We start from the raw sequence: 18,386 nt of genomic DNA on the forward strand, positions 1-18,386 counted from the left end.
GTTGTACTAACATTAGGCTAAGATTCATCATCATTATCATATCAAGCCTTTAACTGACCATTGCTGAACATAAGCTTCACCCTTAGGGGGTTTTACCAGTAGTTGCCACGATTGGCAGGCAGATTGGCAACCGCAGTGAGACTTTGGAGATGTTTTAAGGGAGATGCTGCTGTCTATTCCAGTGGGTGTCGTAAGAGACGACTCTTTATTCGTCTCTTACGACACCCATGGGTAAGGAAGGGGTGGCCTATTTTATTTGATTAAAATTGGGTCATTGTAGCCTATAATAAAGATATTATTATTATAAGTAAAGGGAACTTTAAACGTAAAACAGTTTATATACTAATTAATGCGGGAAAAGCCACGGGAAACAGCTAGTATTGCGTAATCTCTAAAATTTCATCAATAGGTCAAAACTCGACCAGTGAATAATAATAGAAACAGTATTTCCACATATAAAATGTATTTATCAGTTTTAATAGACTTCAGAATGGAATAGAATAGAGTAGAATAAAATGGAATATTAAAATTTTTGTAAACGTTAATAACGTTGACTTTACTCACGTTTTAAATTCAGGGATACCAGTTTCGTACTAAGTAGAAGGTCTTATTAATTCGCGCGGTTTACGGCTGTTTCGCGAGTAGCACTACAGTATGACTTACGATAGTTATTATTTAACATAAATTTTTATTTAAGGAAACTTAATTTTAAAGCAAATTTCAGTTAATATTTACGCTTCTGCCACCTAATTCGGAAAGTAAAGAGGATGAAAGAGAGAGGGAGAAAAAAGGAGTAAACTTTAAATAATTTAAGACTTCGTTCCACAACAAATAATTCGACTTTCATTTGACTTCAATTTCAAGTATTTACCACAAAAAAAAAATAGCAGACATTCACGTGACATAATAAACACGAATAAAAAAAAAATTGAAAACTTATTTTCGTTAAGTCTGCAAATTATTATAAAAATTACAAATTTTATACTTCAATAATTCTGATAACTTTTACACTCACGATAACTGAGATAAATGTGACAATAAAATTATGTTAACATAATTATTACTGCGATTCCGTATAATTTATTGCCGCTCCGTCTGTTGTACAGTCAGCAGCAAAAGTTAATTAATAATTTCAAACCTGACGTTGCGTCTTGCCATCACTATCTCTGTCCCCAAACCGTTTGTAACGACATCTTAAAGAACTCTGCGAGTTATGATGGACATCATATGTAAACTGATGCGAATCTTTTAAATACGATCTGAATATATATATATATATATATATATATATATATATATATATATATATATATATATATATATATATATATATATATATATATATATATATATATATATATATATATATATATATTTATACAACTTAGAATGGCAAACAAGCTGACGGCCCACCTGATGGAAAGTGGTAACCGTCGCTAATAGATATGAGCAGTACTATGGACATAACAGAGTATATTGTTTCGCCCATAATACCCCCATGCGTTGCCATTCCTGAGGACTCAGGTGTTATTCCTCTGTACCTAGTAAATTCACACCATATCCCACCCTTCAAACCGAAATACAATCGACTTTTATACAAAGTCTCCTCCTAATGTTCCCGATAGGATCGAGCTTGGGCCAGTATAACAACCATGACTCTGAACAAATAGACCTTGTTCTATGTAAACGGTATTTCATAGATTTCTTGTGAAGAATGTAAAAGAAATTTGTACTTTTAGCTAATTATCTTAGTGACTGGACGCAATATTTAAGTGTGAGTTACTTAAATGTCGTGCAATATCAATGTCAATGGTGTATTACAGGTTTGATTCATCAACATCATCATGTTCATATCAACTGTTATCTGTTCATTGCTGAACATAAGCCTCCCCCATAAGGAGGGTTTTGCCAGTAGCTGCCATTGCTTGACAAACGGGTTAGCAATCTTAGTTAAGGTTTCCTGATGTATTGGAAAGACGCTGCTGCCCATCTTTCGACATTTATGTTCTCTTAGTCGTCTTCTATCTATCTCTCACCTATTCCTCTACCGAGGCTATCTTAGCCTCGGTAGAGGAATAGGTGGCTGATATGCCGGGACGTCTGGACCCAGCAAGGTTTTGATTACGTTGATTTATTATCTAGTGAACGTTTCTCACTGCGAAGTATTGTGGACTTTACACATTTTTAAAAAGCGACAAACTCAAAAAGGAATGTTTTCTATAATAAAACAAGAATGAAAGACTGCACTCGTGTTTTTAATTTCTTTTTTTTTATATCCATCTAATTTGTTTGTTGGATATTTATTTGAAAGTTTACAATTGCAGATAAAATAAATATTATAATTTTCCAAAACAGACTACAAATAACGGACTTATGATATAAAACACAAAAAATATGATCAAATTGAGATCATCTTCCTTTTTTGAAGTCAATTGAAAACGAAGTATAAAAAATAATGACAAAGATAAATACAAATTGGAAGGTGAAATAAATAGTGTCATTATGTAGGAAGAAGACAGAGGAATACGTATGTATGGTAAAAACGGTGTCCACGTTTCTTTTGTTGCTGACTGTACAATGAAAGAAGTTTGAACTTTCATATAGCCTACTGATTGGACTCGGTGGCCGCGTGCGAGGTGCTTGATTATCGTGCAATGTCCTATGGCATGTGTTAAAGGGTAAACAAATTTTGATTGCAATTGTGCAATTGTTTCACTAGCTTCATACGCGGTTTCGTTCGTGTGATTTAGCATAAAAATACTTTATGTATTTCTACAGTTGGATGAATCGTATAAGCTTGCAATTGTAGTTTATTTATCGTTTTCTAAATATATATATAAAAAATATTTTATTTATTATTATTTATAATATAATAATGTATATTATAAATAATAATAATAGTTTAATTTCAGTTTATATTATACATTTGGTCATAGGTTTCTATAGGTGTAAATTTCTTGTAACATAAATTAATAAATAAAATATTTTGTCACACGTTCCTTGGGGAAAGTGCTCAATGACTCCTTGTGCAGAAGTACTAACTGTTCGCCTTCTTATAGTGCCTACGAGTACATCCTGATACTGCCTACTACTACTAACCTATAGATAACCCTTGCGTTCTCGGAATAGCTAATATCATAACTTTTTTACAGTTAGGGTTCTGTTTCAAAATGCGAAAACCGAAAGTCTAGATCGCTTTCTTGTGCGTCGGTGTATCTGTTATTAAAATCACATTTCTCCGAAACGGTAACTTTATTATATTGAATCCAGTAAAAATAATAAGTTAAATGAAAAGTTATGTTCATTTTTTAAGTAATTAGCGAGTAATTAAAATCTTCGAGTCATTTAGGAAATGAACTAAATATGTAAAACTTAGCTTACAGTAAAATTTTTAAATAGAATAGAGTACAAATACCGAAAAGGTTCTTAAAATATATATTTTTAAGTAATATTATTTTAATTTTTTTATATCAAAAACACTAATATTTTATAAATAATTAATACTACGGGACCCGGGATACTCGAATTTTATGTGAATTATAAGCAATAAGATTTATCTCTAGCTTAATCTGTATAAATTACTAATTTAATATAGAATATTTATCAATTTTCAATACAGATAGAAATAAATACCATAAAAGGTTAAAAAATATAATATATATTCATGAAATAGAAAATGAATTAAAAGATAATCCCAACAATATATGTTATATATAAAATATATAACATATAATAATAATACTTCTTCAGATACCGACAGGATTTCATGTATGTTTACAAAATCACTTTTTTTCGGTGTATGAGAAGAAAGATAATTGTAGAAATTCCTGTAATGACTTCTCTGGTGCTAGACATGATCAGTAACATTCATTTTACGCTAGAGGAAATTAAAAGAAAACTTTAAAAACTAGATACAGCTAAAAGCTATGGGCTCAGATAAAATACACCAACTTTTTTTTATAAAGTGTGCTGATACATTGATTCTTCCATTGAGTATGATTTTCAGTAAATCTCGCGGTTCGGACATATTGCCTGACGAATGGAAAGAGAATCAAATCGAGACAGATCTTAACTAATTATCGAACAATATCTCTGTTGTCATCGATGTCTAAGCTATTTGAGTCAATAGTTCATTCTGTCATGGATTCTCATATAAAAAAGTACATAGTAAATACTCAAAATGGTTTTATGGCCAGAAGGTTAATAAACACTAACGTTATACTTTTAACTTCAGTATTAAAAGACGCAATCGATTGAAATGTTCAGGTAGATGTAGTTCACACCGATTTTGCAAAAGCCTTTGATAAAGTAAATCATAGTATCCTAGTGAAAAAATTGCAAACATTTGGAATAGTAGATAATATAATACTAGATAGTAAAAATAATAGTAGATAAAGTGTAAATCTTTCCTTAGAAACTGTTGAAACTTACTTAGAAACTGCCGAAAGTACTATATAACGGTGTTCAATCTTCCTCCTTTGTGGTATTCTTAGGTGTACCTCAGGGCTCTACGTTAGGACCACTGTTTATCAATGTCTTGATCAATGATATTATTCATAATATTAAGCATACTACATACATAATGGCTACCGATTTATCGATGACTTTAAAATGTTGAAGATAGTAACAAAACCCTCAGATATAGAATGTTTTTAAAAGGACATTGAAAACCTAACTAAACGGCGTAATAATGACAAAATGTATTAATGCTTAAAAATGTTATCATGTAAAGTTTACACGGAAACTCAAGAAGTTGCAATCACATTATTTTATTGAAGGTAAAGGTACTTCGAGAAGTTAATGTTATGTGAGATTTTAGGGTTTTGATGGATAGTCAACCAAGATTTTTAGATCATATTGATAAAATTATAAAGGAATCAAATCGTTATTGGAAATTATCCTGAGACATACAAGATGCTTCAAGAAACCATCCACTGTCATTAAACTTTACGATAGCTATGTAAGAAGCAAGTCGGAGTATTGCAGTATGGTATGGTCTCCTATGTGTAAGATACACGACGATAGGATAGAAAGAATTCAAAAGAAATTTGTTCGTAGTCCAGCATATCATTTTAAAATACCAAGAATTATTAAAACATACAAAGACAAAACTAAACATCTTCTCCTTAATAAACTATGCCAACTCAGATTTGTCCTAACTTTATATTATTTGAATGATTTAATTATAAGTATATATGTATTAATATCTTTATTCATTTGACAACTTTTTTTTACCAGAGGGAGACTTTATATAAAAGTCGATTGCTTGGGTACCTCTGTCCTATTCGTGTTTCAACCGTGAAGCAGTTGCATGGCTGTGTTTCGGTTTGAAGGGTGGGATATGGCGTGAATTTACTGGGTACAGAGGAATAACATCTGAGTCCTCAGGAATAGCAACGCATGGGGGGTATCATGAGCGAAACAGTATACTCTGTTATGTCCATGGTACTGCTCATTTCTATAGGCGAAGGTTACCACTTTCCATCAGGTGGGCCCTCAGCCTGTTTGCCATTCTAAGTTGTATAAAAAAAAACTTTTAATAATTTAATATTTCAATATTTCACAAATACAAAGCATGCTGTAGTTGGCTCTAAATGTAAGAACAGTGAGCCCTAACTCACTACTGTATTGTATTGAAATGCTTCGCTGTATTTTAGTTTCGTGATCCTATGAATAAATAAATAAAAGTGTTAGGAAACTCAGTTTTGAATTAGGGACTTTACGCGATGACGTCTCTGTAAATGAATATTGACAAATTAAAAATCTTCTTCTTTTAAAAGTCGCTTAAATATTACAGAACATTTCTAAATGCGTAGGTACATTACACAAGAATAAAATATTAGATAGAAAAAATATATTTTTAAATACAAGTTGTTTTTTTAATTTTTTTTAGATAAGCTTTTTTAATATAATCTGAATAATCCAACTTGTGTGCAATTATTTTAAAATGATTTCATTTATTGTCCTACTATTTACTATTCAATTTTTTTTATTTAATACCGACAACGGCCGTTTTTAACGTATATTGTATAATATTTTTTTGGCCGTAACTATGTACGCATGAAATTTTGAAGTACGTAATCACTTCAGGATAGTGTAGCTACATACACCAGATTTTAAGTTACGAAAGGATTGTAACTGAAAATTTAACAGAATATAAATATAGTTGTTTTTGCGTGATGCCGGCACAAAGATACAGGCAGACAGACAGACAAAAATTCTAAATTTTTTTTTATTTAACTTACAATGTATATTACATTGTAAGTTAAATAAAAGTTTGTAACTAAACATTTCATTCATAATCTAGACATTTGTATGTAGTTCGGTTTCTTCTTTCAATACGGCTACGGAACCCTTTTAATCTACATAAAAATGTTATCTTTTTTTTACTACTAAATGTTATTGAAACTTCTGCTATATAAATTCATGATAACGTTTTGTATTTAATCTTACTAGTCAATTAGTACGTAATTAGTTACCCAAGAGGCTGTACTCCGAAAATGCTTTACATATTGTTAATTATTGTGTTGTCCCTGGTGTTTTTGCACCTATATGTCACCTACAACAAGGATGCGAGACTCCTGATGAAGGTGCCCGGAAGGAAGAACAAGTTTCTCATCGGGAATGCCTTGGAAATATTTGTACCACCAGGTAAGTAATTTGTTAAATTCATTTTTGTGTGTAAAGGCAATGTGCATGAAGATTTCTGTCTTCGCCAAAGGGAGTCTCCCTTTATACAATAGTTATATACTTAGATATATTTCACCTCTCGGTTTCTATCGGATGGTAATGGTAGGATGTGGCAGTGAATTTACAAGATACAGTTATAACTCAATCAACAGAAATAGCAATACATGAGAGGTACTTAAATGTTGCAAAGTTCTGTAACATTACACGGACATTACAGCTTCAGTTCATTTAAGCAGATGAAGTTCAATATTTCCTATCAAAAGGAGATCGTCAAGATACCATTACAAGCTGTATGTAGAAATTTATTCCTATTATCAAGTAGCTTAATTGCATACTGTGTTTGAAGAGTTAAATTAGTGATCTTCATATCATTAGGATTAGGAGAAACAGGAGTGTGATTTTTCTTTTAATTTACATTCAAGCAAATTGTAAGCTTAATGTTCCTTTTTTTTGCTAAAAAAGTAAAATTGGTATTAACAGCAAATATGATAATTTTGATTAGAGGTATAGGTCGATAGCTAACTCAAGTAGGATTTGACATATTTTTGTCAAACGACTTCAAAAAGGAGGAGGCCCTCAATTCGGTTGCATTTTTTTAACTTTAATAACTTCAAATCCCAAATCCATCAGTTGTAAACCTGATTAGGAAATTTATTTTTTTGTCTAAAAGGGCGTGCTTACTCTCATAGAAATTTTATTAAAACCGGTTTAGTTGTTTAGTTTTGAAATCAAAATAACTCGGCTTTGCTACAATTGAAGTCGGTTCTTTTTGTGAAACCCTGTTTTATAGTTAAAGTTAGAGACTTGGTTATAAGCAGTAGTGTCAAGAAATTTGAATATAAAATTAGGGAGAGAATCATAATCACTCGATTCAATCAGTTCTCAATAAGATTAGAGATATGATATGTATATATTTGTTTGGAATCATTGTAGAATAAATAAAAATTTCTTTGCTCTCCTTTATCTTTTATAATCCTCGTTACAATATGACGTGAGGGAGATGAGTTAAATTAGAGAAGGCGATTTCACTATCGCAATAACGTTTCCGCTGCACTGTGACGGTTATTACAAATAATGAGAATATTCTAAAACAAGGTTTTACAAAGTTGCTCAGAAAACTATGGAGAGAACTACGCTCGCAGTTACGTTGTGTGATAGAATGTGGAATGAAAATATTCGTGGAAGAATTACAACTGACGGGGAAGCAAGGTTCTGGAGTGATAATCTTCATAGACAAACGCAATGTAGTATGACTCCATATTACATGATGGAGAGATCAAATATAATGCGGGATGTCTTTGGAAATGGATTGCCCAAGGCTGTCTCTTATAGCAGCCTATGGGAGAGACCAAAATTTTGCGTTAACCAATTAATTGCTGAAATGATAATGATTATATTATGATGAGACAACAACGATGATAGGCATCATTTAAAGATATAGTAATAATGATAATGAATTAGATTATGTTCTGTGATGTTAAATGTTAATCATATCTATGGAAAATTATGATTTTTTTCTATCAAGTGGATTATTAATTGTTATTTTTAACTTTCAGAAAAACTCATTGATATGAGGTCTGGATATGCCAAACAATTCAATGGAATATATAGGTTCTACTCGTACCCATTTAAATTTGTATGTATATACAATCCGCAAGATATAGAGGTAAGATATATAAATTGTTTGTTTATACCCAACATAGACAACATAGTCTGTAGTTCTCATAATTGAACGCTTATAGTAATAAATATTAACCTAAGATCTCGCTGCTGATTTTTGTAGGTATAAGACTTTTTGCTGAAACTTGTTTAAATGAAAGACGAGAAAAATATAATGCAAAGTAAATGCATGATGAGGTTACCAAAAAAATACATTACTTACCTATTTTCATCTAGCAGTCATGGGTTGCGGTATAATGCAGAGAAGGCAACTTAACCTTGTGATTTCGCTAAAGATAATTAAGCAAATCAGGAACACAATACACTAACGCAAAAGAAAAATAAATCCTTTATTAATCTTAGCATGGCTATTTTTCATCCCAATTGGAATTTTTTTTTTAATGAAATGGTAACCCTGTCTGCACTATCGGTACATACTGACGAGACACCAGTGATTGGTGAGGATAAAAATGCAGGTCAGTTAGCCTATCATGAGTAATTCAACGATATATAAATCACGACAGTTTCTAGGGGAAACTGCATGGAGGTAGACCTGATAGGGTATATTGATAGCAATGGGGACTAATCTCTCCATTATTTACAATTCCTTCCCCCCAATTATTACATATCGGCACGGTTTATTTACAGCTATTATTTTATTTACAGATAATATTGTCTGGTATGAAATTTTCTGAGAAATCTTTCTTGTATAATTTCATCAAACCTTGGTTGGCAGAGGGGCTGCTTCTCAGTAAGGGTATGTATTGTATATAGTGAAAAAATAAGAATATACATCATTCATTAAGCATATCAACAAATAATAAATTGCAAATAACAATACATAAATTATAGTAACACGTTAACTAAAACCGAATACTGTATTCGTTTAAAAGATCTACTACATTTTAGTTCTTAGAAATGACAACGCATGAACTGTACCGTGACATTATAGTCTATTCTGTATTGTCCATGGTACTGTTTATGTATATAGGCGACTGTTACCAGTTTGTATCAGGCATACGATTAGCTTGATTACTATGCTAAATTGTATATAAAGATTAATTAAGACTCAAAAGACATTGGAAGCATCATAAAACGAAAAGTCCGGCAATATTTAGAAAACCTCATCTAAAAAAATTATCTAAATGATCTGCATGTACTTTGCAGGTCAGGTAAAAACTTAATACATTTTTGGGGGATCTTTGTGATTCAGAGGAGACGAGTGTAATAATCTCGAATTTTAGTTAAAATTTATTTTTTTCTAATTAGAGATTAACATTTGCTTTTTATGAATTCCTTACTCTTTACTTCATTGACAGTTATTTAACTCTTACATCGTTACAGGTGCAAAATGGCAAAAACGCAGAAAGATTCTGACACCTGCCTTCCATTTTGATATTCTTCGTCAATTCCATGTTACCATGGAGGAGAACAGTAAACAATTGACCGAAACCCTGGAGAACGTTCCGGAGAAAGCTGACATCGTACCTATTATGACTAACTATACACTGAACACTATCTGTGGTGAGATATTGTTAACGTATGCATATGAATTTATATAATTTCTCTGGGATCGTCCCAGTGACCAGGATATGTTGATAGAATAGGATAAAAGTAATCTATGTCCTCTACCATTTCAAAATTGCTATGTGTGTTACTACATGTATATTATACATGTTAATGTATAGCAAATTTCATAACGATTGGTTGGTTGGCGTTTTGTTTTGAGTTTTTCTTCTCTCTTATTAATATATTTTGCTTGATATTTGATTTTAAAGATATTCTGTGGAAGAAAAAACAGTGACTATTGAAGAATAATATATTTTTTGGTCCTACACAAACGAGTAGTTTAAAAAAATATAAATATTTATATATGTGCTTGCTTATTGTGCAATTATAAATAACTTTGGCATATGTATATGTGTGTATTAGATATTATTTTGGATTTCATAATATAAATTAAATATTACAAAAGGACCGATTCTGTAGCGCTATTTCTCTAAACCTTTCTTAACCTAATATTTTAATTCGATAATTTCACGAGTTTACTATTTTACGGACCATCGAGGACTGGGTAGTAGCGTCCCTCTTAAAACATCAGCAAAGCGTAGCTATAGTTGCCAACTCGCCTACCAGGCGTGGCACTACTGGCAAAACCCTGCGAATTGCTAGTGGGGAAGTTATGTTTAGCAGTGTATAGTTAACGGGAAGCAAGGAAGAAGTATAAGGGATGTCTAAAGATTTCGCTGTGGTGTCCAATTCAAATCTTAATTTTAGGGATAGATTTAGAGAAACGACGCTTCAGAATTAACCCAACAATAGTAAATAATAATAAGTTTAAATACAATCGTGTCTTTTTTTTTTTATACAGAAACCGCAATGGGTACAAAGCTATCAGACGAAACCTCAGCTGCAGGGATGTCATATAAAAATGCTATACTTACTCTTGGGAATATATTTGCGCAACGTTTTATTAAAGTTTATTTATTTGTCGACTTCATATATAATTTGACTTCACTGAAAAGTCTACAAAAGAAGTATGTAGATATCGTGCAAGCATTCACGGCAAATGTTATTGAAAATCGAAAGAAAAACTTAGATCAGCAAATTAATATAAAAAATAATAAAACAGAAGAGGACGATATTTATAACAAAAAGAAAAAGGCTGCTTTCTTAGATTTACTATTGGCTGCTGAAAATAATGGACAAATTGACAGAGCCGGAGTACAAGAGGAAGTTGACACATTCATGTTTGAGGTATTTTATATGTATATTAATAATCGAAGTCTAATCATCAATATTTCTCAACTTTCTTTTTTTATTATAAATCTCTACCCAAAGGTACCCGTAACATTTGCAGCATTTTCGCGTTGGGTTGCAGGAGATATCCTTTGAGCCAGATACAAACCGGCTCCTCCTCCTCTCTTCCTTTCCTAATTGATATTTATAAAATAGTTATAAATATTTTTTTGTAATTTACATATCTCTTGGTCTATGTCACTTAGACAAAATTTTTACTTAATAATATGAGAATTTATTTTAAAATGAAATACTACCTTTTTGTTTCATCATATTTTGAATAAATCCAGAATTACTGCGTTATCTTTGTATCTCGTAAAAAAACTTGTCCTTGTTAAGAGGTACTGATTGCTAAGCGTCGTGTTCCTTTAATTAGACTAAAAAAGGCAATATCGTACCTGGCTCCATATTTTATCTCTTGTTTGTGCTCTTTGGTAATTTTAGTTTAAACGTGCGAACTTGTTTTGAAACTTGTGTTGCTAAAAATAAATATTATTTTCCAATAATTTGTTCCACATTCACTTCCACGTCACCAGTTAATCTGTTGGAGTATTATTTATTTATTATGAGTAATTAATTATTAATATTAATCAGTAATTAGTAAATTCATTCCATTTATGAGCAATTAGAGATTAGGAGTAAAACTGATTAAATTTAATTATTGTATTGTATAAATTTATATTTTTTATTAAAATATTGTATCTTTTAGGGTCACGACACGACATCAGCTGGACTTTCATTTTTAGCTCTGATGCTTGCAAACCATCAAGACGCGCAGGTAATTAAAATCTAAATAATTATTTCTAAAACTTATTTAGTAATATTGTAGGGAGATTTTGTTTAAAATTTATCTACTTGAGTAGCTTTGTTTCTCTCGTGATCTCCAAGATAATGTGTACATGATAGAACTTCATTATTAAATGATACAGCAGCAAAATTACATCATATAGAGGTATAACATCTTAATTCTCAGGAACGATAGCATAGGATATCATAAGAAGTGATTAAGGAAATTAAGCATTAAGTGGAGAGAAAGTCAGAGAGAGATCAGATTAAGAAATAAAATTTCTGAGTCTGTCGAGATTAAAAGATTTTAAATCTATGCATATCTATGTGACTTCTGAGATTCTAGATAGATTATTCTCAAAAATATGTTTATTGATAAAATTGTTGGTAATTATTGATACTGGTGTTATAATATATAATATTTTTGAAAATAATGGTGCATCTCTCTCTCTTTCTTTCAACCTTACAATTTGAGATGGACTTAATCTTGTGATTATTCTAATTGTCTTTTGATATGTTTTACACAACTTCTGGTAATATCTCTATAGAAAAGTGACACTTACCTTTCCTTTTTGTGGTCGAGGTATGGGTAGCAGCGTTTCGCTTAAAATATCACCAAAGCCTAACTGTGGTTGCCAATCCGCCTGCCAATGGAGTACTGGCAAAGCTTCTCTTATGGGAGGGGGGGGGGGGGTGAACAGATGATAGCTGACATGATGATGATGATAAACAAGTGTCAAAGAAATCTATCGGGAGAATCGTATTCGCTAAGGTTATTACATAGAATGATAGCGAAATTCCGTCTTGTTCTCTTATGAATAATTACTGAAACAATTTATCAATAGAAAGATTGTCACTTGTCTAGGTATACTGGAGCCTATTTCTAAATAATGACAGACCACATAAAAATCAATCAGCTAGAAAACTAAATACTCAGAAACTAATAGAAACAAATATAAATTTTCAGCAAAAAGTATACGAAGAAATGCAGAGCATATTTGGTGATTCTACAAGAGTAGCTACCACTGATGATTTGGCCCAAATGAAATATTTGGAACTTTGCATCAAAGAGTCTTTAAGGCTATACCCTCCAGTTCACTTCATAGCGCGAGCTTTAAATGAAAGTGTAAAATTAAGTAAGTATTACATATTGTTAACATTATTATTATATTCTTTATTGCACTTGTAAATTAAATTGTTAATGCATTTATAAATATTGTGAGCAAGGGTGGACTTATCTCTGACAGAGATCTCTTCCAGTCAACCCAATGCAGTTAGAAAATATGTTGTTAGCGGGCAGCTGATGTTAACCTTAATTTAAATCCGTATTTATAAATGTTTAAGTTTTATATCGTTCATCTTGTATACCGCCATTTTATATAATCTATCTTGTAACAGTTATTAAAATACAAGCAAAGTTTTTGTTTAGATAAAGAAAATAACATTTAAAGTAGATAGTGTATCGTATTGGTTCTCAGTGTGTTTTGTTAGTTCTAATATCCGATAAATAAGTACGCAATGTTTTGTTTACATGGGTAACTGATTGTCAGTAATGCAGTCTAAAAGTTCTGATACTGTGCGTTTACTGATAACGGAGGCGCGGTTACCGTTCCTATGTTAAAGATTCTGTTAATAATAATATTAATGTACCTATAATTGAAAAAGTTTTTTAAATGTTTTTTTACTTATCGTCGTCTTATCCGCTGTTAATAATTCACTGTTGAATATCATGCATCCGTCTATTTTTTAAGTTAAATTTTAAATTTGAGAGAAAGTAACAATAAGGTACATCTATTAGTTGCTTTATAATTTATTTTGTATCTATGCGTAGTATATATATTTTTTTCATGTTTGTAACGTTAAGTAAATATATAAAGGTTTATTATTTTTTCACGGAAATAATTTTCAACGGATTTGAATAAAATTTTGTACACGGACAGGAAATATCCTAAAGTATATAGGGTACTTAGGTTAGAATAAAGTACATAGGCTACTTTAGGTACCTATTCACACGGATGGAGACGTGAGATGTACCTAGTACTTAATATACTAATTTACTTTTTTATTTTTTAGGTAATTATACGATACCAGCTGGTACTAATTGCTTAATACAAATATTTGATCTTCATCGTCGTGAGGATTTATTTAAAAATGCCAATGATTTTATACCTGAAAGATTTTTACCTGAAAACAGTGTTGGCAGACATCCATACTCTTACGTACCTTTCAGTGCTGGACCTAGAAATTGTATAGGTAAGTTCATATATAGATGAAGTAAAAAAAAAATAAAAAAAAAATTACAGATTGTGTCCCACAAACCGACTTTAATTGTGTCAAAACTAGTTATTTTGGTTTTAAAACTAAATTACTGAATCGATTTTGATAAAAATCCTACCAACCGATCTGTAATAATATCCTATTATATAAAAAAGAATTTCCCAAATCGGTTTAGAATTGACAGAGCTATGAGGTAACAAACAAAAAAAATACCAACCGAACTCAGAACTACCTCCTTTTTTAAAGTCCGTTAAAAAGTAAGATAGTCAATTTGTCCATATGATCAATATGGTCATCTTACATTGTACAATATGGTCATCGTAATTTTTTTTTTATTTAAGAGTTATTAAGAGTTTCAGCCAGCCCTATATCAGGCTATTCAGCATGACTTCCCTGTACGACATGACACCTATTGTTCCCATGAAGTTACTTATCGGTCTTTCCCTTCCTCTTTTGCCTTCTATTTTTCCTTCTAATGTAATGTATAAGAATTGTCATGTCGTATAAAGAGTCCAGTATTTCGTCATAGTCGTAGAATACTGACGGATCTGACAAAGATTACATATAAAGATCCGTCAGTATTCTACGACTATGACGATTTTGCCTCTATTATTCTCTATTATTTTTTATTAATGTTCTTTCCTCATTCAGAGCATTGTCTATAGGAGAAATAAATTATGACTTACAGGTCAAAAATTCGCAATGATGGAAATGAAATCAGCAATGTCGGCGGTGATCCGGCGTTACAGACTTGAAGCAATAACCAAACCAGAAGACGTCAGATTCGCGGGCGATCTCATACTGAGATCCATTGACCCCATTTACATGAAGATTATTAAAAGAAATTAATTGTATTTGGCACGTTTTATGGTCAATATTATTTATAAAATTTTTTTTTTATTTTATATTCGTGCGTCGTATTATTTAAATAAAATTATTATTTATTTATTTAATTTTGTGATAACAATGTACAATAACGCACGAATATGTATTTTAGAGGAATAGTGGCCATGATCGGAAAGTTTTAATTTATATAACATAGCAATTTCTGTAATGTAAGGAGTACTTTGTAAGTTAATTATTACAAAATATAACATAATTTTGTGTACCTTATTAAAAATGTCTTTTATTTAATATAAATAACAATAAATCGAGTCTGTTAGTCTAACGTAAAGAATTTAACAAAAAAATATTTTATTTATAACTTTAATACATTTAGAAAATGTTAATGGCGGACTTAGCACCATATGACGGGGGAGAAAGGGATTGTTAGCAATGGAGTTTGATAGCCCCATTGCTAGCAATATACCCTATTAGGTCGGCCTCCCATGGTTCTCCCCGGAAACTATCGTGAACAATTCTTGTTGAATTCGTCACGATGGGCTAACTCACCTGCTTCATCCTCACCTATCATCCTTCACTGGTACCCTGCCGGTGTATACCGATAGCGCGGGTGGGATAGCCATTCTATTGTCTCCCATTAAAAAAAAATCACCATATGGCGTTATCTATGAGTACCAGTCGGCCTTAGACAGGAATAACAGAAAATGTAATTGACGATGCAACGTAATGAACAATATTAAATTAAAACAATAATTCAAAAACAACATTCGTATAATACTCATATTACTTACATTATAGATAATATATTTTACATTATACTCGTAAATACATAAAAATAAATCTCTTTTTTATACAACTTAGAATGGCAAACACGCTGACGGCCCATCTAATGGAAAGTGGTAACCGTCGCCTATAGACATGAGCAGTAATATGTACATAACAGAGTATACTGTTTGCCCATGATACCCCCCATGCGTTGCCATTTCTGAGGATTCAGGTGTTATTCCTCTGTACCTTGTAAATTCACTGCCATATTTATTATTTATTAATGGTGCAATGAGTTATATAATCATAATAATATGGTCACTTTGACAAGCCTCTTTAAAAAAAAAAGTTTATTTTGCCGTATAAAATGCAGATTTTTAGTCTCAAGAGAATTTAATTATCACAGAATTAAAAATGAATTAATTTGACAAGAATGTAAATCCTATTGATTGATAAAAAAATTCTCAGAATCGCTTACGAGTCCGCGACGTAATCGAGTAACAGCGTAAAAAATCAAAGAATCGAGGTACTCATTTTTGTAAACGCTTAAAAAGGGATTCGATAAAATCAATCTAAGAACGTTTTAAAATTAAGCCGAGAAATAGCCTGAAGCGATATTTGAGCTTTTAAGGGCTTTCATTTTAAATTATCTATACTCTGTTTCCAATACGATGTAATAGGTGTAATATCTTAAATTCTGACGCAGTGGCTTGTATTGAAAGACAGCACTATTGTATGCTGTAAACAATGGTACTATTTCTTAGAATAGTATAGATCAAGGTGACTAACTTGACATTTTTTCAATTTTCTATTTTTATTAATATTAGCGCCTGTCAAAATTATAGCAGCAAAATTTTCGTGTTTCGCAACATAGTAGGTACGTATCCCATCAGCCGGTAACTGTTCAGTACTGAACATAGGTTTTCCCCATAAGGGGAATTTTGATAGTAGTCGTCACATTTGGCAACCGCAGTTAAGCTTTGGTGATAGTTTAAGACGGACTCTGCTGAATCATAGACTTCAATATTTATCCTAAATCATCTGCTTTACGTAAATAATTCAAGTGTTCAAAGTTAAGAAACTATACTTTTAAATAGCATTCAGACAGTAACAGACGAAACAATAAAAAACTATTTTAAATTTACTTTAGTATGTTGTATGTTTTTATAAATAAATTTCAGGACTACCTATTTTTCTTTTTATGCAACTTAGAATAGCAAACAAGCTGACGGCCCACCCGATGGAAAGTAGTAACCGTCGCCTATATGGTAGACATGAGCAGTACCATGGACATAACAGAGTATACTGTTTCTCCCATGATACCCCTCATACGTTATCGTTCTTGAGGACTAAGTTGTTATGTCTTTGTATTCTGTAAATTCACTGCCATATCCCATTCTTCAAACTGAAATACAGCCATGTAAATACAACTACTTTACGGTAGTAACACGAATGAGACAGATGTACCCAAGTCTACGAGTTTTGTACAAAGTCTCCCTCTGGTATTTACAGAATTGGCGTCCAGTTAGACCTCAATTATTAAATTGGTTTTCTTTTTCACAATTATGTTTTTGAGGTATTATAAAAAAAATCATGTTCACTGGAAAAGCGTGTTAAAATATTAATATAATAGACTTACATGGTTAGAGATATTTGATTGGAAAATAAAGAATCTTTAAACATTATTAATACTTTATGTGACTATACGTGATTACGTGGGATCTATACTCGAAGCCTAAAGTGTCCATATGTGTGTGTATTCGAACTGTAAAGTGTTCCGGGTGGAAGTTTGAAGAATAAAAATGAAAAATCGATGTGTTATATATATATATATATATATATATATATAATAATAATAATAAATAATAAAAATAAAATACTTATAATATATTTCTATAAATAAACGTAAAAAATAATTTATATATAATATACATGTATAAACTTATATAAAGACAAATATATCAATGTATCAGGTACTATGACGGATATGACTTTCTTCTTATACATATAAGATATCATACACTGAATAATCCTGAATAAGGATCTTGAGGAACTACTCGTTTTATTTAATTAATTTTGTGACAAATAAAAAACGTTGTCCTGTTATACAAACATTTTTAATAAGAACTCACTTTTTTCTGTTATTTGTGGTCTCCATGGCAACGCGTGCGTTTCTCAGTTGCCAGTACTATTATCTACATATTTATCCGAATAAGTGAACTAAATAAACCTCTATATATATAGTAGATGAAAACATGTTTGTATGTATACAATGGACATATAACAGTGGGACATTTAACATACACTTAGATATGTATATGTTATTATACATATTATAATATGTATATATTTAAATATGTTATGTATTTTATATATTTATTTATGTAATATATTTAGATGTAATCTGTGCATATGATTATTTGCATATGTTTTATTAGCGTTTTTCTTTTTTTTATTAATTACATTGCTAACGCCAAATAGCTAGGCGTCTTTTATTTTTTCTCCTCTACACAAAGGTTGTCTAGAAGAGATCGCTTTAGCAATACGATCGCCTTTTGTACTTCATA

The 18,386-nt window shown here is 31.2% G+C and overlaps 1 protein-coding gene across 1 annotated transcript; it reads left to right on the forward strand.

Annotated features, from left to right (window-relative positions):
- Positions 1 to 6,444: 6,444 nt before the first annotated feature.
- LOC113517899 (cytochrome P450 4C1-like) lies at positions 6,445 to 15,101 on the forward strand. Its single transcript, XM_026902642.3, has 9 exons — positions 6,445 to 6,651; positions 8,247 to 8,356; positions 9,016 to 9,106; positions 9,694 to 9,873; positions 10,721 to 11,106; positions 11,858 to 11,926; positions 12,902 to 13,070; positions 14,008 to 14,187; positions 14,900 to 15,101. The coding sequence occupies exons 1-9, from the start codon at positions 6,501 to 6,503 to the stop codon at positions 15,058 to 15,060; spliced, it is 1,497 nt and encodes a 498-aa protein (XP_026758443.2). The 5' UTR covers positions 6,445 to 6,500; the 3' UTR covers positions 15,061 to 15,101.
- Positions 15,102 to 18,386: the final 3,285 nt, after the last annotated feature.

The sequence above is a fragment of the Galleria mellonella genome, unplaced genomic scaffold (genome assembly GCF_026898425.1).
Source record: "Galleria mellonella isolate WM207_F2 unplaced genomic scaffold, CSIRO_AGI_GalMel_v1 utg264, whole genome shotgun sequence".
Lineage (NCBI taxonomy): Eukaryota > Metazoa > Arthropoda > Insecta > Lepidoptera > Pyralidae > Galleria > Galleria mellonella.

Coding starts and splice junctions, on each gene's coding strand:
- LOC113517899 (XM_026902642.3), top strand. CDS start 6,501: ATGCTTTACATATTGTTAATTATTGTGTTGTCCCTGGTGTTTTTGCAC. Junction 6,652..8,246: donor GGAAATATTTGTACCACCAG/GTAAGTAATTTG, acceptor TTTAACTTTCAG/AAAAACTCATTGATATGAGG. Junction 14,188..14,899: donor TGGACCTAGAAATTGTATAG/GTAAGTTCATAT, acceptor TATGACTTACAG/GTCAAAAATTCGCAATGATG.